Source organism: Cinclus cinclus, chromosome 12 (assembly GCF_963662255.1).
Source record: "Cinclus cinclus chromosome 12, bCinCin1.1, whole genome shotgun sequence".
NCBI lineage: Eukaryota > Metazoa > Chordata > Aves > Passeriformes > Cinclidae > Cinclus > Cinclus cinclus.
This window is the reverse complement of record NC_085057.1, coordinates 12,500,879-12,525,186: the sequence shown is the minus strand read 5'-3', so window position 1 is coordinate 12,525,186 and position 24,308 is coordinate 12,500,879. Positions and strand designations below refer to the sequence as shown.

The following is a 24,308-nucleotide window of genomic DNA, read 5'->3' as shown; positions in this document are numbered from 1 at the left end:
TTTTGGAATGACCTTACACATCAGGTTACAATAAAGAAACTTGAATGCTGCTGAATGCACCAATTCTTTGCTTCTTAAACTAAGGTCACCAAAAGGAAACTAGAAGATGAGAGCTTTACCAGTAAATCCATTCAGCACTTGTACATTTACAACTTTGTGGTCTGTTTCATCCTGAGAATTACTTTATAAAATGTCCTAATCCCTATCTCTCACTTGTAGAGGGGTTTTAGCTTACTTAAACGAATATCACAAAGAGGAAGTCATTTTTAAAGAGCAGTAAGAAGCAACAAATATGAGAAAATATATCCAGCAAGAGACACATTGTTGCTTAATAATGGATGAAAAATTATGAATATGTTGAACTTACGTATGTTTTCTGCTAATGTAAATAAAAACAACTAAAAGATGATCACAGTAAAAATCAGAGTATAGCTCTACTATTGCTGCTAAAAAAATACGACTTTGGAAACAAAGAATCTCATTTGATGGAAGGGAACATTGATTCATATCATGTCATGTCATATCCTCAGACACAGGAAAGAAAAAGTCTCCCTGCCAGGATGCCGCAGAGAAAAGTATTTTTTCTGAGGCAAACTATCTTAACTTCCTGAGGAGTTAGGCAAAAGCTGCCAGTTAGGCACCTAATCCTACCCATGACCAAAGATTCCGTTTAGAAAAATCACTGAATTTAAAAAATCAGGGTAAAGGAATGATGAATGACAATGGCAACAAATAGGCAACAAATATTTGCTGTCTCAGAGCAGACAGTGTATTTTGGAGCTTCTGTGAATGACATTTTTAAAGCCTCTGTGCAGAACAGTTCAAGTGAGAATTTGATACAGGTGCTGGCTAGAAAGTGTTCTGGCAGAGATCAGTCAGTATATTTAGCTGTGCTCAGGGGGTTCTTATCATTTTGGGTTTTGGGGTTTTTTTTTTTTCCTTCTTACTGTATGTCAGAAAACCACTGCATTGACTTCATACAGTCACCCGATTTTAACAAAGTTGTACTTAAGTACTTCCTGGCACTGTTTTTACTTGGCTTATTCTGCAGCTATGCATCCTGCATCAAAACACTGTGTCAACCACAGCAGATACTGAAATTCTGCAACCAGACCAAGCTCAACTGCATCAGAAATGAATACAAGAATAGTAGTTTCCATTTCAGTAACATTTCCATATTCATCTATGTTTGATGAATAGATTTTCTTAGTACAACTAAAGAAAAGTGAGCTCATCAGCATTTAATCAGCAACAAAACCAAACCAGAGAATAAGTAAGTGATAGGTGAAGTTAATGAGAAATATGTTCTCTAACCACAAACGGACTTAACTTTAGGCAATGCCAAACCCACATGTCACATTGTTTCCTTGGCCAGCTCCACAAAGATATGGGCAGCAAGTTCATTACCGCTAACGTAAGTGTTAAAAACTTCATATGAACAGAAAAGAGCACAAAAAGCTGCTTATTCAGACAAGAGGTTCTAGTCTAAATGCAAAAATGTCTTCAAACATCAAAACACTCAAACTGCTCAAATTCAGAGCACATTTCACACAGAGTGCAGGAAGTCATTGTGCTATTCTAAGTGATGGTACAAAAGAAAAAAAGCAACAAAAGAAGCACAACTAACATGCTGTAAGCAAGAAACACCAGAATATAAAAGAAGAAATCTCCTAGAAATAACACAATGCATACAATAAATAACAATGTAAACAACACATTCCAATACACAATGCTCTGACAACTCTCACCTTTACTCCTCCAAGTTGACCCTTTTGTCTTAATTGGGAAGCAGCTATGGAGCATTCATAAAAGAGGTAAGAAACACATCATCCAAGTACTCTCTACTACCTATAAATACTTTCAGAACTTTAATTAATGGTTAATTAGTAAACAATATAACAGACACTTGTATAAGCTCTCAATGACAAACCCAGTTCACACGGTTTGCCCTTACAAGGTCTCATCCTGTTCATATCCCATCACATATACATCCCTGACAACCTTTGGATCCAACAACAGATATAAATTAGACAAAAAATAGCTAATTTAGAAGATAAAAGATCTGATACAAAGATATGTATAAGCAACAAATAAAACCATATGCCTATTCAAACTTGTAACTTGTCTTTGTTACTATTTTCACACAATCTGGGTTCCTACTCCTCAGATGAAATCAGTAGTTTGTAGAAGAAATTCCATTAATTTCACAGGAAGAAGAAATTTACTGCCAGCTTCTCCCCCTCCAGCTAAGGGCTGACATTGGTTTTGTTCATTATTGAAGTTCTGGAAGTGTACAATTAGTTTCATTTACTTTGAAAGGTCCTCACTAACCTTTGCAGAAGAGTAACTGCTGTGACAAGAACACAAAAGATCTTGACCAAGCCTATCTGTTTAAGCCTATCCTGCTTTGCCACTGCCTATCTCACGATTCAAAGCTACAACAAAGCCAGTGAGATCTCTTGAAAGATAGAGGATTCATTAAAGCCCAAAAAACACATAGCCAGTTTTCACATTACATTGAAGTACACACCTCACACATTGCAAAAACCACAGAAAAGCAAAACCACAGAATTAGAACTTTGGCCTTAAGCAGGTGAATTGTAATTCACCACTTGCTCTGGACACTGTCTTGTAATTACCCTACACAGCCACCAGCAATGCCAGCAGGAAAAAACATTCTTGTGTTATATAAAATCAATTATTTAAAGCTTTAATAATCAGTAGTTTATCCACAGAATTTTAAAACTAAACCATTATAAATTGGAAATTTATTTCAGTAATAGGCAGCTGATATAGGATAAATATTCACAACAGCACCATAATGCTTTGTTTTACTTTATCAAGTAGATAAGTCATTCAGGCCGTACCTGAGTGACTTACCTGATGCCTCATCAGGTAAGTGCCCTGCATATAATAAGATCAAGTTAGTTCTGAACACAAGCATGACAAATTTACATTTCTTTATAAACATGATTCAGTACAGTAAGGTAATTTGGAAGGGGAAAATCTCAAATTTAGTCGGAGAAGAAATACACAAAAATTCATGAAGTGTTTTTAATTAACATGCTAAAGAAAAGCTAGATGAGTGGACTGTTACTGCCTTCTGAATTACATTTGTAGAAAATCAAATCAAAAGTCAATTACCTTCTCACAGCGAGTTAAAATTGAGTAGAACCATTAAGCACACAGCAACAGATATTTAAAGGTATTAAGTTACTTACAGTTAAGTTTGGAAATTTAATGCTTCAGCACATTTGACAATTCTATGCAGATTAATGCATTCATCACTAACTGAGCATCTTTAAAAGAACCTGGCATTAAATTCTAAGTAATGCAAAGGAATATCTCTGGCAGCTAAACTGCCTGCATTCCAGGAAGGAGAGCTTTAAAAAGATTGTGGTTTGGTTTCCAATTCTATCAAATATTCACTAAAGAAGCCAGATTACTGAGATAAATCGAGTGAATCCCTCCTCCATGAAGGGATTATGCTCTTAGAGGCAAACAAAACTCAAAGGGCAACCTCTACCACAAGTACAAAGCAAATATATACAGTTTAAATAATGTATTTTATGTACAAAAATAGCAGATGAAAGTCCGAACATTTTCCAAGACAAAGTCAAATCCTTTCAGCATTGGCTTCTTTGAGAACAGTGGTAAAAAAACATCAGGTAGATTGTTATAAACATTGCCTTAAGCATTAACAGATCGATTAAAAACAGACCTTTTAATGCAACTAATGGCTGATTTAGCAGATAAGAAAGAAGAGAGTATAGAAGAAGTAAATGAAAAGTCCTCCAATATAGCAGCAGATTTACATTTTATCCTGCAAACGGAGAATTGCATGAATGAACCTTGCAAGCTAACAGCAATTTTTTTTTTGCTGACTGATTTTATATTAATAATGTAAATGAAGAAGTTCAAATAAATGTAAATATCTCATAAGTTGCCACTAGAGATGTTCTGTCCTCATCCAGGTAGGATGACTTTATAAAATACTCTCAGTTCAGCCTTCTGTATGTTAGTTGTAATTCTATGTTAGTGAGCAAATCTAGTGGGTAGCCCCCAGGAGTATTACTCTGCAAGTTTTAGTTCTCTTTTTTCTGCAGTTTTGTTCATCAGCAGTAGAGGTGACATGCTAATATTCTATTGACAAATACATTAATACGCTTGTAAGAAATAACATATTATGTTTTTTTTGTAGAATACTCAAGAGTATTTAGAAGCACTTGTTAAGCTTCTATTTGCTAGGGGCTATCCCCTCCAGGCTGCTTTCCACACCATGGAAAGGGAACAGGGTGCAGGTGCATAACAGAGCCAGCAGCTGTAAGCAGATACTATTCAGCTGTCCCAATTACAGATTTACAGTGATAACAGAATGATAGAAAAAAACAGTACATTTTCTCCCCTAAGACATAAGAGGACCTAAGGGCTACCAAATTAATTGAAAAATCACTGCTACGGAGAGATACTTTTCTAGGATTATTGTGGCATTACCACAGCATTCTAAAATTATCCCAGAGAAAAGTATGAAACTTTTATGGCAAAACATGTTACACTTCTCTGTTATAAGATTCACCAGCTTATGTCTCCCTACACTGTTCTGCACTGGAGTGGCCTTGGCTGACAGCCTGCACTGGGATGTACCCTTCCAATTGCAGTCACAGCACTGGCCTTACAGAACACTCCTCCAGGAATTTCTGCACTTTGGTCTCAAAGCAGGTTAGGAAATCAAACACACATTTGTTGCATTTTTCAGGTAAGGATCTGATCAAGAGAGAAGTCCAGTGATCCACTGACGGGTACACAGAAAACCTAATGCCCATGAGGGAATAAAAATGAGCCAAATAGACCATGTAACCACAACTATCTGAGTGAAACTACTTATCTCTTTTTTTTAAAAAAAACCCCCTACTTTCACCAGCTAAAATTAGGAAGTACCTACTAGAAAAGTTTTAACAGTAAGCTTGTCTTTGTTTTCCTTGTTGCTAAGCTCTTGCAGAAGAAATTACTTGACGATGACTTTCCTGCTATGATGCAGCTTATTTTAAAAAACCACAAAGACTAGTTTAAGAGGTACCTTCAAAAGACAGAGGCAGATGTTATGTATTATTTAATGAAAATCACCTCAGTATAATGATAAATTACTTTAACTTCATATTAGCTGAAACAAAAATACCTCCTCTGACCTGCCAAAGGAAAAGGCATCGTCTGAAAGAACTGGTTATCTGTGGGTCCTGGCTACAGTAAAAAGTAGAGCATAGGATCCCCTGCCCATACCTGTTCAGAGGATTTTATACTGCTCTGAATGCTCACATGTGGAGTAAGACTGTGCCTTAAACGGGTTTGTGACTAGGAAACCTTGTTAACAACAGACAGAGAAGCTCTAGGCTGGACTGCATGCAGGAGTAGTAGAGGCTTCTAAAAACGACCATGCAAAACTATCTGTAACAAGTGATTTCATTATCATTTAATTCAACCAGCAGGAGACGGATGGGACAATGCCCTCACAAGGCCTGTCCTAATGCTATAATGTACAGAGGCATCCTGGTGTATTTATGTACAAACTTAATTTCCTGTTATGGTTGGTCACTTCTAGAGGCACAGCCAAAATATAGCTGGCATTGCAGAAATTTATGGACTTGAACTATACAGCCATGCTAATTCAATGAAATCCTGACTTGGCTTCCACTGGAGGCTTCAGTAAGCACTGGACTATGTCAAACACTCCCAGTGGATATTATTTGAGGATGAATGGGCCATCCTTTCCCTCTGCCATAAATAAATACAGGTAGACTGCTTCAGTCAGAAGTTTAACGTAACTTGAAAAACCTCAACTCTCTGGCTCCAGGACACACACAGCACATTGCTTATATGGAGCCTTTATTTTTCTTACTAATTATGTCTGTACAGTCCATATAATAAATTCAATATAAAATACTGTTACCAATAATTATGTATGAAACTTAATTTGAGAAAATGTATGGCATTATACAATATTTATCTCTATAGAACTAATGCAGGTTTTTATTTTGGCCTCTAAACAAAGCAAATTACAGTAACTCATTACTTTATTCAATTTCATTATGAAAACCTCCTCTGCAAATCTTCATCAAACCAACCACCACATGCATTGCTTAATAGATGTCAAACTTCATAGCTGCCAATAACAACTGGCTAATTTCAGTTCACAAATCTCCCTATTTGCCACATGGAAAATTAGCAAATGTCAAGCCTGTTTCTGTAACCCAGAAGTAATTTAAACTGAATTCAATCTTCAATTGCCATTTCCTGTTATGGTAGAATATCATAAATTACACTGCTATTCCTATAGAAAGCAATTCTTTGATAGGACATAGACTTATGTACACTACTTTTGACTGAATCAGAAAGATAAACAGTGTTACATGCAGATACCATAAGAATTACAAAAGCTTCATATTTCTGAGGATAAAGTTATCTTCAATCTCATATATTCCTCACTGAGGTAATTTGATGCTGTTGGGAGTTAAGTCCACAGACTGAGTGGATGTTTCTGATTAAACCTTTCTGATTTGGAGGCAAAACCTTAGCTCCTTTTCTTCTCTTCTGTACTTTTGTTAGTACAGCCAAGGGAAGAAAAAAATCAGCATCTCACCAAAACACACCTCACCTAAGAATTGGTATAACCTGTTTCCAGATTTGTATCAGAAGTCTTCCACAGTTCCCAAGACTTTATCATAATCTAATATTTGATCAACAACTGAACCCCATGGCAAAAATACAACGGATAGTCTTGCAGTGTCTGAAAACCATCAGGTTAGGGGTTTTATCACACCTTTTTTGCTCCACAGTTATACAGATTTCAGTTTCAGAATAGTAACAAAGCATGCCTCATCAGGAAAAAAAAAATTGAAGAAAACCCATTTTCTAGGAACCAACAAGTTCCCCAGCAAAACCATTTTGTGGCTTTACTTCCCCCTCAGAGACAGCAGAATGCCAAGAATTGCACAAATAAACAATCTCAAAGCAAAGGAAACAGCACATACAACAAACTGATGATGCTGCATCAAACAATGCCTTGCACATGAATTTAAGTAGGAGCAGACAAATAAATGCCAGCAAGTCATAGTAAGATACTGTTATAGTTTGAGCTACACCATAAAAAGGTTAGTTTTAATGATCATATTTAATTTAAGGTATCTATAGACCAGCTTTAATTTCAAAAAACCAGATTAATTTGTACAAGACATATATTTTCTTACTCAGTTCTCAAGTATGTTTCAAGAATGTTTGGTGTGTGTTTCCAAAGGTTTGGCATATTTGTACAGGCAGATTTGCACTGAAGATGTTGAAGCCCATCACACATTTGCTGTATTGACCAAAATAATCAATGAGATTTACTGGAAAAATCAGCCAAATTCTGAGAAGGAGAAGTTGTTCACATAAATAAAGAATAATTGTATAACTACAGGAACTCTGAGATCATACTAGAATGCAGCCTAGGGGAAAAATGCAGCCTTACCAGAAATTTACACACTTTTCTAATAGACCATTTGTAGGCTTTATCTAATGAGAAACAGCATGAGAATAACAGAACAGAACCTTAAGATACAGAACATTACTCCAAAAAATGCCAGCAGCAGACAGTGTCGTCTATGACAATCATATGAGGGATTAATAATGGATTAAGAATAGTTACTGTATAATGAAGTCTGAATCCAGATGAGCACTGACCACCCTGCTGCACAGCAATATTCAAAGATCATGAATAATTTAAACATATTGTATGTATCTTACTGGCAAGCTGAGGACCTTTTATACTACAAACATGCCACAGAACACAGTTTACAGAAATAAAAGACCCAGATACAATATATATTTTTTAATTATATTGACTCTGATAAGCTGATGTGGAAGTAATCCTCCCTAAGCTTATAAAGCTAGCTTGCCATACCTTAGCAATCAAATATAATTGAATTTATATTAAGTTTAATTAGGACAAATAATGTTTCAGCTATATTGGCTATTAAACACATAATAAATGATCACTTTGCACTAAAAGCAATCAAAATTAATGAACTCTGGTCTAGTGCATGCAAATGTAGCTTAAGTCTGGGTACCTTTTTATTTGTATTTTATACTGGGGCATATTTAATTAACTTGCAAGTAGACAGATGAGCAGTAAGACATTTCCAGTTTACTCAATAGTAAGTGACGATTTGACAGAGCTTCATTTTCAGTAATGATAACTGTTCTATGAAACAAAAAATAAATAGCCCTTTTGAAACTTTACCTTATTTATGAAACTGCTTTATATGTCTCGTTCATCATGTATCTATTGTATGTTCCTTCTCAATATAATGACAACAGCAACTTCCATGAGTTTACAACAAATCTATGTACAACTAATTGCAGAGGAGAACTGCACACCACTGTCCTGATTCTTTTTCTGGATGGAATTCTGCTCAAGCACTGTTTTATTCTGAAAAGTTCAAGTTTGATACTAGGTTCTACCAGCTTTCTGTTTTGGATATTTTGTGAGTTACTTATGATTTTATAGAGTTTAGTCATATGATGCACACGATGTCATCACAATTACGAGATTTCAACTATGCAGCTACCCCTCTTACAATAACCACTAAAAATAAATTGCTGAGTGTTCTGTGCAATAATCTTCAGTGTTCACCACCACTTTACTCAGTATTATGTATTAACTACATCAAATAGCTATGGAATACAGCTAAAGAACCAGCTGCCTGTGCCCGAGTCAGGAGCACAACCCGCCAGGGCTGCACCAGGCTCACAAGAAGGTTGCATTGAATGAAGAACCACATTTCAAAGCTGGGTTTTGAGGGAAGAACAAAAGTCACAGCAGCAACAAGAAGCAAAAGCACAGACAGAAATAATCCAGAAGCTGCTCAGAATTTAACTAAGGAGAGAATGTCTGCAACAGGGGGAATTCAGAGCAGAGCTCATGGGGGTGTTTTAAATACAATAAAGTTCTTTGCCCTCTATAATCTTTCAAGCCGTCTCAGTTTACCTGCCCCAGTTCCCCAGCCTTTAAAGGGATACCAATAAAATCTGAAGTTTACGTAAGCCAGCCTAATTACATAATGTCTGTAAATCATTATGCATATGCAGATCAAGAAGCTATGACCGTTTTAAGAGCACAAGCACCAAACACCACTGGCTGAGTTAACTGGACAGACTGAAGTCCACTGACTGAGTCAAGTCTCAGTGGGAGCCAACATGAACAGAGCCGTGTCAGATACTGCACACATTTCCCTTTAAATAAACTTCCGACCTCTATGGCCTTGTATGTTCATGCACTCAGCCCTCACAGTCTGCTGGCCACATCTGTCACAAGTTATCACAAACTATTTGACATTGAGGAGATTTGCAAATCCACTTCTTTAAGCTGGCAATAAAATGAGCCAAGTCCAACCAGTCAGTTTAATAAGCCAGTTTATCAACTCCTGAAGCATCAACGCCAGTCCAGATCACTAAACAAATACAAAGATCATTTAATATGCTTAGGTTACCAGTCCTTGTCCTGAGTCAGCAAAGCTCCAAGCAGTGTTTCCTGTGAAAGGAAATTCTGTCAGTATGACTTACTCCCCTGGAAAAGATGGGTATGTCTGGCAATGGTCAGTCATAGGAAAAAAAAATTAAATCTATTTTTGTAAAAGGATTGCAAACACATGATGATGTAATTGGCAGGAGACACATATGGATGTTGCTTTCCAAGGTATGAAGCAATGCAGTCATTAAATAGTTAATGCCCTCTTTCTTTGCCACCCCCCACCCTCTCCTGGACAAAGGTGGCCACCAGGTACATCTACACAAACTGGACAGTAAAGATCTTTCCACTGCCAAGCACGAAACTGAGGTACAGCCCTGAGGTGATGCCTGTAAAACCAGTGCAGAGTGAATGCACCACGAGCTTTTTCATCAGCAGCTCAGGGAGCTGGAGAACTGACCAGACCAGGAGTCCCAGGAGTCCTTCATCTCATGCAAACCAGACAGTGTACTGCACAGGAGAGCCTAATACACTGATTTGTTAAGTGCATACAATATTCAATAAAAAATAACCAATTTTACTATACAGTTTGAGAAATTCATTATCCGTAAAAATTTAATGATCTATCATTTTCCCAGTGAAAATCTAAATTTATAATAGGGAACATACACATTCAAATTTTCATAATCTTAGACCTGGAAAAAAAACGCATTAGTTGAAGATATAAACAATTTGGGACATCTTTTCAAGGGCATGAGAGAGTTGCTAGACAAAGGAACCTGAACATTTAATTAATTACATCATTCTATAATCCAAAGACTCCAATTAAGCATAGAGCCCTCATTAAGGAATTTCAAAACTGTCATTGCTTGGAAGAAACGGAGGTACTGCATTGGGCTAATCCAAGTCTCCTGAGAATGGCCATGACAGGTTAAGGATGGATCTCAGGCCAGCACCATTTGCCCAGCAGTATGAAAAAAAAGCTGTCCAGGGAAGTGTGTGAAAGCAGAGTAAACAGCCAGTGACAGACACATAGTTTGCTCTCCCAGACACAGAAATATGCAACTTCAAGAGCTTCCTCAGATGGATGGCTTCACTCAGTCTAACAGATTTTGACAGTTTTTTCTTCCATGAATTTACCCTATTTGTTTTTTGAACTCCTGTAAAATCTCTGGTATCCACAACACCCTGTGCCAGAGTTGTGCCACTGTGTGGTTAAGTGAAATGGCATCACTTTTGCCTTGGTAGGAACCTACAAACAGCTTTATTTTGTGCTCTTAGTCCCAAGAGAAGGAAGAGCCTTAAACAGACCACTTCTCATGGAACTGATCACGTGCCGATTTGTTCCCAGGATATTTGATTTCAGTTTAAGTTCCAGTATGCTGACTGTTTTTTAATCAGAAGCTGTTCCAAACTTTTAATTATTCTAGGCACTTCTCCTCACCCCTTTCTTGAGCTCCCTCTCCATTTTTGGGAATAAGTTACTTTGTATGTGAGGAGTGGAGAACAATAGGGAAAGGAAAAGTGACCTTGCATAACACCACAGCTGGTTTCAGTGAGGTATGAACTGATTATTTTTGACATTTTCCATCTTTTTGACATTTGCCATCACAAACATGAGAACAAAAGAGCCAACTCTCTGCCTTGTACCAGAAATCTGGAGTTACCTATAATGTCAGCTATGGCTCTCTAAATTCAAAACCCAAAACACAAGAACACACATCTCTACTCAATATAAATAGCACTTAAGCACACACAGAGAACAAAATGCCTCTGCAGGTAAGTATTCAGCCATGGACTGCTGGATTCCAGCCATCCCTTTTGTGCTACAGCATTCCTCCAATACTTTCTAATCACACGAGACACTTGGTATTCAGTCCAGTTGCATCCTCAGCACTGTCTTAATCATTAATCATAAGAAAAATATTACATTAAAGGACAAATAAAAGCTTGTTTGCCATGTCCAGGGGGCTCACAAAGTTGACAGTCCTCCTTTACTTGGGGGGATGACAATCTAATGGGCAAGAACACAACTCATGAGAAAATGTGAACTCTTCCTGCCCAACTTGTTTTAATGCCAACAGCACCAAGTTTTGATGGGCACACTTGAACCATCACCTGAAGTTAAGAAACCTGAGGGTGTTGTCCTGAATTCACATGCCAGGCTCATTTTCTTAACCAAAGGCACCTACCCTCTCCAAGTCAGTCACCACAACTGTTTAAGTCTCCTGTCACAGCCAGAGGCAAACTGGCTTTAACAGCAAGTCCTGTCAGTGGTGAGGGCACAGTCTGCATCACATGCTGAACAGGAACCTGCAGTATTGCAATGCAGAAGAGTTCAGGGCAAAGTTTCAAAGACACAAGAGACAATATAGACTGTACAGCATAAATTAATCAGCACTTCCTGGTAACAGAAAAAAGAGGTGACAGGCTTGAAGTTACCTCAAGCAAAAACAGATAAACCACCTAGTATTTATATAAACTGTAAATGTAAATAAACTGAGCATTCTTCAAGATACAATGCATACCCTTTATATCCTCATGGGATATTCCCCACCCTGTTGACCTGAGTGATTCTGAAGCACTGTAAGGAAAGATTCAAACATCTTTACTCATTCATTTCTCACCTCTATTCTCCAGTACAGACTCCAGCATGCATTTAATTTAAACAGTGAAGTTCTGCTTTGATGACAGTGGGAATCATTTTCATAACACATTTTATTGACAAGATCCCGCCAAAGTAGGGATTTACAAATCTTTTCATGAAAATCCAAATTCAATAGTTTTATTGGTCATTGTCTGATAGATCAACATTTAGTGAATTACTTTATCTCTTCTCCAATTCACGTGTGTCTTGCCAATAAAAATGGTTACACAGAAAAGCAGTACCAAGAAAATAATATTTTATAAATTTTAAGTGGTATTTAATAACTGCAAATGAAGGATGTTGCTGTTATTATTGCTGTATCTATTGCTCATCAGTAAACCACAAACCTGACTTTGCTCAGAGCTCTGTCTGCATTTTGAGTGGGGCAAACTCAGAGCTAAGACCACATCAGATCACCCTCCTCCAGGGCTTTTTCTATTAGCAGAAACTGTCCCCTTCAAGAAGTATTTAAATCTTCAGCTATTAGCCAAAGGAGAAGCTATATTCATCTAGGTATTTCTAGAGCAGTATAACAGATTCTACACAAGGGAATTTTACCTAATTGTCTTAATCATAGAAGAATAAAATACACACTTTTCCCAGAAACATAAAAACAGTTAAACCCAGCATTTTCCATCCCAGATCAGAGTTAAGCATCCAAAAACTATCAATTTGTCCAAAATAATAATAGTCAACAATTTCCAATTTTCCCTGAAGAACAACAATTCCTTTAAAACTCCTTTAAAGGATTAGCAATTCCTTTGAAGTTGGGCCCAATGTAAGGTCTGATGGGATGAACTAACATGAAAGTATTAGCTCACAGACAAGGTCAGGCTACTGTGGGTTTATGATTTCCAGAATAGTGTTGGATTCTACCCAGCTCACTTCAAGTGCCTGCAAGAGTTTGTCTGCAGCCATCCAGGCAGTTGAGCCCTTAAATATAATTAATGCTTCAAAGAACAGGTGTACTTCAAACCAAAATTAACATCCGATCATTAAAGAAACCACAGCACTAGGTTTGACACTTGCTAATAAATAAAACTGTTAAAACAAGCTGTGTTTATTCACTATTTTTTCCATTACTTTTTCTGTCTGTATGTGTAAGGTCTACAGAAAAGGAAAACTGGATCAACAGCTGACTGTAAATAGAACACTGCAAATATTGATGAAAACACTGAACAGGAGGAAAATTTTCCTACCTCTATTTTAGTTCCATGGATTTGAAACTATAACTTCAAGTGTACCTTTGTGTCACAAGTTTACAGGAAAAACAACACACATTGCAGTTTACTGCATAATTACCCTCATTAATACTTTGATTCAACATCTACCATAATCAACAGAAAGAGTTTGATTCTTACAGCTTGCATTAACTACCACTGACAACTGAAATGAAATTTCTCCAACACCCATTCAACAGTACAAAAGGTCTGTATTTAAATCCTGCATTCACAAAGCCCTTTTAGCATGGTAATTATTTACTAATAAGAGATTCAATGCTTTACTGTCATTGTGACTTCATTTCTCTTATAAAGGTTTAATACAGAAGAGTGGTAATATAACACACATTTTTTTCATAGCAAGCAGAACAAGTTATTCATGCTATGTATGAAAACAACACAGCTGAAAAGATGGATCAGGCTTATTTCACAATACTCCTAACAGCCATATTTTAGTTTAAGGGGGTAGAGGGGGAGGGCAAAAAAGAAAATTAAGTTACTCACACTTGTATCCAGGCTGCAGATACTGATTGTATCTTCATCTTGAGTACTCTTTTTCCGTTTTTTCTATAAAGCAAGATGAGAAGAAAGCTCAGTTTTGATGAACAGTACCAACTGCCATTGGCTTGATTTCAAAACAAGTATACATTACAATGGCATATACATAAATATACATGTATATATACATTTCATTTACTCTCATCATCATTATAATTACCCTGTATGTGAATATAAATTCTCTTTTCACAAGCTGAAAAGCTGCCTGTTGGGACATAGTGAATTAAATTCTGTTCCTTTTCTGCTCAAATAGATTCACTTCAATTAAGAAACTTAGTTCCAACTAAAAGTGTAAGCAATTATTCCACTTTGGCACTTGATATAAACTTCTGTGACTAATGAGACTGTCAGGAAAAGAAACTCATATTTGGTGCTGAAAGCCTATACTTAAGATTTTTGAAAGGCTACCTTCAGCAGTCAAGTCCTATCCCCAGACAGTCAATATAAAAAGGTGAGGATAAAAGGTGAAATATACTGCAGGAATTACATCACTGTATGTTAGGGTTTCACTCTCCATGTCAGTGATGGCATTCTGCTCCACATTCAGGTTTTGGGTTTGCAAATGGCAAGCCCTTCCTTGTGTCATTTCACAGGTTCACAAGAATCATCTTCAAGCACTTCAAATTAGTAGAAAATGTAATTTAACAGAGCTCTGTGTTTTCTACCAGGCCAGGAAGATTCAGGAAACAAGCGAAGTTACAGAATACATGATTTTTATTTATCCAGCTATGTTGTCTTCCACTGTCAACCAGATAAGCAGTCACATACAATTATAGCTGGGATTCAGTTTCCAGTCTACAGAAGTCAAAGATGAGCAATTTAGAGACCAAAAACCCCAGACAGATGCCATACAAAGTTCACAGCTTATGGGGTGCCCAAAGCTCAGCTAAAAGGCAGAAACTGCATACAATTAAGGTAATTTTTATTTCAAAAAAAAAAAAAGCAAATGAAAACTGTATTCCCCCCTATCCCCAGTGTCCATGCTCCAGGCTCTAGTGAAGCCAGTGCAACAATTTCAAATCTACTTGGTTAAACATATGGTTTCTGAGAACCCTTTCCATGATCAAAAAAAGATAAGGAATATTTATCGCAAAATCAAAACGTTTTGATTTCATACTCTTTTAAAACTAAACTCTTAGTGTTGAAACCTTTTATGTTTACTCACTGGTTTTCAGCAGATCTTTGACTCATTTAAATACAAATTTGCTTTTTTTTTCAGAAAATAACTTCTGATTTTTTTTTTAACAGTAATTTCAAAGTCAACAACAGCTGTGTTTTAACATCATTATTATCCAGAAACTGGGTCATGAGTTCTGTCACCACATTACACAGTGAAAAGTATTTCATAAAAAGGAATTCTTCACCCTCAGACTAAGCACAATCAAATCCCCTTTAATGTTACAGTACGGATTATGAGCAACAAGGTAACGGACTGACTAGAACATAGAAATTTCTGGACCAGACCACCCTGAGCTATGAACAGAAATATCTGAAATAATACTGACTATGTTTGCTTATCCTGTATCAGTCTTTTGTCAAGTTTGTTCTTTTCTCCACAGGATAAACTAAACTGAGTTACTATTCCAGGGCTAGCAAACGTGAATTCATTGTGAAAAACACAAAACAGGGATGAGATCTGTCAGGTCAGTACTTTGCCCAGAGGATAACATCTCCTAAGGTTCTAGTGAATATGTGGCAGGCTGTTCTTCAAACCTAATCAGAATTCTGGGAACCCAAATGCATGCATCCTTTAGTTGTACTCAAAAAATCATATACTGATTCTACTTAAGTATCCACCAAGTCTTTACTTCACAAAAAGAAATTATAAAATTCAAAAGTCCCAGCCCTCCTACACAATGGACACAGGTTAACTAAAAATGAAGGGTGTTTGGATTTGGAATACAGCTTTCTACAAGAGAAGGATAAATTAAAATGGTGCATGGGTCTGGTGTACCTGAGTCTATACTAACTGATGCTTCTAGTGCATGGATGGACAGCATGCAACTGCATCCACTGCCTGGGATGGTGCTGCTTTAAGTCTGACATCTTAGACTCGATTTCACTGCTAAAGGAGTGTGACAAATGACCACATACACAATAAATAGGCACCTCCTTTGTTAAACAACCAACTAGAAGATTCTGACTGCAGTCGCACGGCTACAGATTAACACAGAAGGTAGCACTTCCAACGGGCCAACTCCAATCAAAGTAGATTGAGACCATAAATTACATAATAAAGTATAATTGCACTAGGCAAGGCTACAGGATTAAAATGAACTTGAGTGACGCAGGACATTATTCTACTGCAGAGGGAAAGTTACACAACAACTATGTGTGGGCTTCTAACTGTTACATTCAAAGCAGGTGTCTGGGTCCAAACCACAGAGGTGTCATGGCCAAAGCAATGGCCATGAGGACAAGCATCCATGGCAAGGTTATTCAGGTAAAACACAGCACAAAATGGAGCCAGCAGGAATTAAAACACTCATATCGTATTCAGAGGCAACCTCTTTGGTTATATAACTAAGCACCAATATGCTCCTGAGGAACAAACCAGTGTCAACTATGATGTAGAGACCGAAAGCAATGAAAAGATGGGTAAAGTGTAGGAAAAGCAATTACAGATTAAGTCTGGGACAGCCTCCACAAAACAGATCTCTCGCTCTACCTCATACTTCACTGTGCTAATCAAAGGACTACTCCTCACTTTATTTTAGATCTTCCACTTACTGAAAAGTAATATACACTTAATATACAAGCTACTGAATAAAACGTTATCTGGAAGCTTGCAAATACACTCCTTATGTTCTCTGTTAGCCTCAGTGGCTATGCAACACCAGTCATTTCATATAGAAATTGTTAAATATTAACCACTGCAGGCAAGATTAACGATTTAATATTTCTGAGAGTTTCAAGGGCTATTACCATTGTATAAGGGGGAGGCAGAACTCCATGGCAAAAAAAAAAAATCCAATAATTGAGCTGCCAGATCACAGATAAATTTCTTTGTCCATAGTAAGTGGATTAGAAGCAAGGATTGCAGTGGATGTTATGCAGGGACCATAAGGTGCTCATTAAACTAATCCCTGCTCTTCATGGAGATCTTTTCCCCAAAGGGATGACAAGTCCTGTCTCAGCTGTCATAGCACAACGCAAATGACCTCTGAATCTGCCATGTCCCACAAAATCACCCCTTAATTGTTGCTCTCCACTTAATGTTTTAACTCACATGGCACATGAAGCAACACAAACTTCTCAACAAAGCAGCCCAGAAGCTCAGCCCGGCGCAGCAGCCTCTGGCAGAGCCCAGGGTGAAGAAGCACTGCAGCGTCCAACAGCAAGGCTGGCTCTGCCCTCACTGCAGCCCTGCTCCCTCACCATCCCCAGCACCCTCTGGCATGAGGATGTCCCAATGCAGCACTGTGTGACACGCTCCACACAGAACGCCGTGGTGACTCCACGCTGGGTCTGAGCAATGGACAAAAGCCATCTCACCACACAACGTGTCATTATTACAATCTGTATGTACGTGAACCAAACCAAACTGAAAAATGTTATGATGCTCTTTGCCTTGCTGGGAAAGCAGGAAAACTTGGAACACTTTGACAACTCTACTTTCTGCACAGTATTTAGAGACATTAAAAAAGGGGTACACACCTGCATGAAAATAGCAGCAAGCTCTGATCAGAAATGTGTCTGTGTTTTCTGACCAACCACACAGGTGCATTACCTGCATCTGAACACGTACCTCTAGGCTGAAAAAGCTTTTTATATAATAATTTTGAATCCTAATATTTATGATACTGTTGCCCAAAAGGCTGTGCCTGCATCCACAGTTACAGAGACAGGACACTTCCTGGCCTTAACACAGCAGGAAAGAATTGCTTTCCACAATTATCTCACAGGAGATGAGAAGGTAAGATATCCAATTACATACTAAAGTAATGCTTTCATTAAAGGAATTAGAGCAACAAGACATTGTTATAAGGAAGGTTGGATTAACATACTCTGCATCACAGAGTTTTAATTATCAATACAACAGATTTATACTTCACCACCTCGGAGATGAAATGCAAAGATACAGGAAAAAAGCTTGATAAAACCCATCCTGTGATGGGGAAGGAAGTGCTTTTCAGAAGAGTTGCTGACTTTTGTTAAAAAAATCTCTCCATTCCAAATGTTGAGAAAAGTGAATGCACATAGAGTGGTATCAAAATAAATAACAGGTCAAGATAATGTTTGCATATGTTTCTCTATGTTTGCATAGGGACATCATACCCTTAGACCTTCTTAGTCAGACTCATTTCAAAGCTAAACACTAAACAACTTTAAGACTTTCTTTCATACGGAAATCCATTCTAATGAAACAGATTTTTCCCATGCCCCCAAAACAAAAAGTGCAAAACAAAGAAAAATTAGAAACCATTCAATCAGTCTGCACTTCAGACTGTTTTCATACGAAAATATTTTTAAAACAGTCTTTCAAGAACATACACCTGAACACACTTCAGTACTGCTAATTGGAAGAAACTAACTTTGCAAATAATGGAATTATATTATTTAAATAAACGTAAATTAGTAGAAGTGCATATATACACACATAAACATATATAAAAATATATACATGCGCATATAACAAGTGTATATACCTATACATTTGCAATTTGCAATAATACAAAAAAGGGAACACCATTTAGCTGACAAAATTTTGTATAATTTTTACTGTTGAGAAAAAGGCAGGAAGGGATTCACTATTCCTCTCTAGTTTATGGTACACTTTTATCAGGGGCAATATCTGTATCAGACTAAATTAAAAAACAAAACTACCCAAAGAAAAACAATTTGAAGAGATCAAGTAGAGCAAAAATAAAATCAAAAAGGATTAATGTGGAAGGATAGGAGAAAACTGATCAAATACTTAATAAAAGTCGAAAATCACAGACCAGGTTTAAACCACACTTCAGAGGGTGGATTATATATGCATGAAAAGCAGCATTATTGCATGATTTTTTTTTTTTTTTAATTTTAAAAAGCAATCAGTATCTCCTGAGCCAGCTGAGAACACCTCTACATCTACAAGGAACCTTGCCACCCAAAGCCTGATGGTGGCCTTATGCCTTAGGAATCACAGCCAGTGGTGAAGCAGCTTGGAATAAGGCAGGAGCACAACATCATTTCTTTATAGAAAGACATCAAATCACAACAATAATCCAGACATCCATGTGAATTTCTAGTCACACTGTTTTTATACAACTTTTTTTTTTAATCCAGTTAGCTTATAAATTGTCTTAAGGTGTATATACTTTTTATCAGCAACATCCACATGTGTGTACTCAAATATAGATGTGCACTTCTAAGCACCCTTCTAATTCTTAAATCTCTAACACGTCCAGAAGCTGGTAAGTTCAAAACAATAATCAGACATTACAATTCTCATTCTTTTCTCTTTGCAGTTTTTCAGTGCATCCACACCCATCCAACCAACACACTGACCTCTCTTTAAACATCCCTGAAAAGTACCACTTGTTAAGACCATACTTATTCTTTTAATGACTCCAAAAATTCCATCTGCTGTTGCTCCTGTGTTATAAGATCTGTTTCAAGTTTTCACTACTTCCATTTCACATCATATCCAAATGCTCTCAAAATTATAAAGCTCCCAGTTAGTTACAGCATAGAGTACAGAGGACTCAGGACAGAGTCCAGTGATGAGGCACAAATAGTACAAAACAGATGTTAAGAGGAATGTAAAAAGGGAGCTAGAACAAAGAAAAAACTACAAACTGGACTGCTTCAATGTTTCAATTCTCCTGGCTAATTTAAAAAAGCTCAACAGATGACACAGCCAGCAAACAGAGAAGTTAAAACATTTTAGTTTAGTCTTCCTAACACAAGAGGAAGGTCTAAAAACTTCAGCATTTTTCTTACCTGGTGTTATTACTTGGTTAATGAAATATGCCTTGGATCCAGCTTAATTACTAGGCAAGAAATTAATAACCTTTTGTTAGGGTAAGTTGAATAATCACTCATTTAACATTTCCTGCCACAGGTTATGGGCTATAATTCCACCAAGCAAACTTCATAAGAGAACTAGAAAAGACAGCAGTGGTGCTGCATTACCCAGCTTCAAGCCAGAATGATACTGATACTGAAAAAAAGAATAAGCCTCACACAGGATTATACACTGTCCATCATATCACACTCCTGTTGCACTGCCATTCAAGCACCTAAAATGAAATACAGGCAGAGATGACACACACAAAAAAAAAAATAAAATCAAAGGGCTTGAGCCTGGCTGATACAATGCACAGTCCTAGAAAGTCTGTACAGGAGGAGAATGTGACATATTATCCACACAAACAACTCTGTTTACAGTCCCCAGAAAGAAATATCTGCATTTCCTGTTGAATATAGGGCTTGGTTCTGAGATAACCAATTACAATTTCACACACAAAAAAAGACAATCCATTTACTAGAGTTTAAGCCCTTTCAGAAAGAGATGGATCTTCCCCCCCCTTTAAAGGTCAGCCCTCTTCTCCTTTAGCACAGCCTGTCACTCACCTTCATGCCAATACCAGTGAGCCTCCTTGCTCACCTCCCACTTCTGTGGCTGTACCACTGACAAGACTTTGAGGGATGGGGAGACAAAAACATCTTTAAAAAAGCTTCCCCAGATCATGATGCTTTTTTCAGCAGAATAATGCATCACATATGCTTCTGATGACCATAATCTCCATAGAATAGTGAATTCTAACACAACTTTTTTTTTTTTTTAATTCCAGAACCTGCTACCTGCATTTTAGTATCACAGTTCTTTAGGCTACATTGGCAAAAGGAACTTGCAACCAAAAATTCTTTGGTGTTTTACTAAAACTAGTTTCCATGTGTATTTCCACTGCCCTCTACTGTTTGGAATACCAGAGATATTCCAGGTTTCATCTTCTCGAAGGCGACACAAATAAATAACATAATTGCTTTTAAGGAGAAATGGCCAGAGATGACCCCACTGCACTGAGCCTGGGACACAGCATGGACAGTCCAGCTTCCCACCCTGCACACATTCAGCTAGCAGGAGCCCTGGATACTGGTGTTAGGAACTGAACTTGCTTGCTCCTGATATTCCAAAGAAAGCAAACAAATGAAAAAACAGACTGCTCTATTATAGCACAGCAAAAACTGCAATTGAGGTGAGGTCATCTCTGCCACTGATGACTTTCACACTTTCCAAGCACTTCCAAGAGTGATCACATCTGTGCTGGCCAAAATGGCAGCTCCTTGGCAGCCTCCCCTCGCCACAGCCAGCAGGCTCTGCTTCTGCACTGCTTGTTGTGATGGACTGGAGATTTTCCAGTCAATGTAATGCAAAAGAAACACTGAAGTGAACAATGAAATGAAAGTTATATTCAATGTGTTTGACATTAACAACAGGAAATGGGTGTGCACATACGGGATGCTGTAAGGACAAGGATTAGCACAGCTTTGTTTGAGGACTGGTATTTACTCTGTCTTTATTTAACCTTCTTCCTTCCCCTTTTTGGAAGACGGGAGAGGACAAGTAACAGGAATCTAGAACAGTTAAATACACTGAAATTTTTGCAAACTTTACAGTAAAGTCCAAACCAAATTCAGCTAAATAAGTTACATTTATTTCTTTTCCAGAGGAGCTTTTTGTCGCATGAGAATCCTTTTTCAGCCAGAATTTGAACACTCCTACATAAATTTATGCTTCTAATTAACACAATCAGTATCTAATGAGTCTAAACTCACCTAGCATATCAATAAAAAATAAGATGCAATATAAAAGAGTCCATACACTATTTAGATTCAGCTTCCATTCTTCTCTCAAACGATTTTCAGCTGGGATCCGTCAGATCCAGTTCTTTATGTCTCCAAGTAATATAAGCAGTCAGCATGCAAGTAATCCCTGGATTCCTTAGTCTTCGGCAAGATGAGGTGATGAACTTCCAGCTCCTGGCCTTGTATATTTGTGCTGAGGGAGTTTAGCATAGGATTGGTTGTAAAAGCAAGCATAATCAAAGTTGGGGTGTTTTAAGGCTCTAACTCTATCCTTAAAGGTTTTGAGCACTTGCAGGACACACAGGCTCTTGAACAACGAGTCACAGAATCCCTTCAGTTGAAAAATTCCTCTAAGATCACCAAGTCCAACCATTAACCCAGCACTGCTATGCTGCCCCTAACTCATGTCCCTCAGTGCCACAACTGCACGGCTTTTAAATACCTGCAGGGATGGTGATTCCATCACTGCACTGAGCAGCCCATTCCAGTGCTTGACAGTGCCTTTAGTGAGGAAGTTTTCCTTAATATCCAATCTAAACCTTCCCAGGTACAACTTGAGGCTGCTTCCTCTTGTCCTGTCACTTGTTACACCTTGGGAGAGGAGACTGATCCCTGTGTGGTTACAATCTCCTCCCAGGTGTTGTAGAGCCATAAGGTTTCCATAGCCCTGATCTGCCTCGCACTGCAGGCCCCCACATTGATCACTTATTTCTAAGAACTTCAAAGTACAGTTTTAGTCAACATATACACAAATACTTTGAAATAACTTGAATTCCTAAATGAGAGGATGCTCTCTAGTTTTCCAAGAAAGGATGCTGTAAAGTGGGACTGAAGCTGCAAAATCTGAGATTGCATCTGTTCACTGGTGTCCCTAATGGGCTATTCTTATTCACATATTAACAGTCCAAAATCAAAGCTCAACACAAACCATTAAGAGCAACCAAGTACTAAATGCTAACCACTGCAACATGTAGGACAGGAAAGTTTTTATACAGCAGTTTGAAATGACAAACTTTAATTCTATACTTTGTTCTACTCTTGATGAACATGACAATCAGGAACCATTTATTCCCAAAATATCTATCCTGAATATCCCTTGCTATGGAAAAGTTAATTTACTTCTGAGCTACACTTGGCAAATACAGAGAACAAGTGCCCACTGTGCAACTGTTCACACACACTCAGAGATAAACCTATACTCACATCTTAAATTGTCCTGTTCTTCTATACACAAGATGCACTGAAACTTTTTAACCTCTCCCAAAGGCTCTATTTTCTACAGTTATTATCAACCTTGCTACCTTTCTGTCCACATCTCTCCAAAATGCAGTGTCCATAATAGCCCTCAGTTTTCCAGGTGATACCATATCCACATGCTGCAGAGGAGAATCATTCTGCAGTGTAAATACACTAAGCTGTATGTGTGTGTTACAGCTTTCACTTTGACAATGGAAACAATAATGCTTATTGCTACTCATATTCCCCTTTAAGCCCTAGATTCAGCTAAAATTCATATTTTCAGGCTAGGAGACTGAGGCAGAGATGTTTACATGGGTGTGACAGATAAACAGAAGCAAAGACCTAAACCCATCACCCTGCAGCAACAAACAATACAGAGAGAAAAAGAAACCGTCCTCCATCCCATTGGGAATAGCAGAGTATGTTACCTCAACCTTTAGCAATTTTCTTTCCTTATATAAGGAAACATTCCTGCCAAGCAACATTTTGATTTAATCAATACCCAATCTTAAATCCTAGCATGCTTGAAAGGAGTATCTGTGCAATTCCAACTTACAGACAAACAATAAAAAGTTACAGAAGCCCGATTTACACGTACCTGATGATGCATAAATAAGCAGCACCACACCATGAGTTATTTTATATCGTACTCTGATTTTGGGAGATTTCTTAATTTTCAGCGTGACAGTGAAAAGTCTTTGCTACAAAGGAGTCCCTATGTCTGCCCTTCAGTTTTCAGCAGGAACTCCTCCCCATGCAGCTTGCTCTCGCTTCCTCTCATGCAGTGTACTGCAAGTGTCAGAAGCTGATCTGTACTGTTGTGTCTATCTCTGTCATGGTTTTTCTCTCACATGCTGGTTCACAATAATATTTTAAAGAGACAAAAGTGTTTGACAAACAGCCAATAAGTGAACAGCACCAGTATGGTGAAGGTAAAGAGATCACTAAGAGGTTTCTAAAATAACAGGTAGGTGTTTGGGAACTTTGAGCCTCAGTAACTGAAACAGTCCATCTCCCACCTGTGCAATTCTGAAACAGCAGCAATGGGCTTTAAACTCAAGGGCAGATAACTGTGTCCAAATGTAGATGTCTCAGCAAACAAAACAGCTGGTAGATACTGGGCAGAACTCTTAAATATTTATTTTACAGACTATATTTTTAAAGTATTTCAGAAATTATAGGATGTGTTAAGGAGGAGTTCTTAAATTAACAGAGGCATAATGGTAAAAATGAAGGACAATTCTGCATGTAAGGACAAGTGCAAACTTTGATTTTATGCCTAATAGTTCAATATAACTAGAAAGAAAGAAAGAATTACACCCCATTCTTGATCTGCCCCTATCCTGTT

General features: G+C 37.6%; 1 protein-coding gene across 1 annotated transcript in view; it reads right to left on the bottom strand.

Annotated features, from left to right (window-relative positions):
• ARHGEF3 (Rho guanine nucleotide exchange factor 3) overlaps positions 1 to 24,308 on the bottom strand; it is a 93,573-nt gene that overhangs the window by 36,749 nt on the left and 32,516 nt on the right. Inside the window, exon 3 of the mRNA XM_062500590.1 lies at positions 13,871 to 13,933. Within this exon, the coding sequence (XP_062356574.1) occupies positions 13,871 to 13,933 (63 nt within the window). The remainder of the gene's footprint in view (positions 1 to 13,870; positions 13,934 to 24,308) is intronic.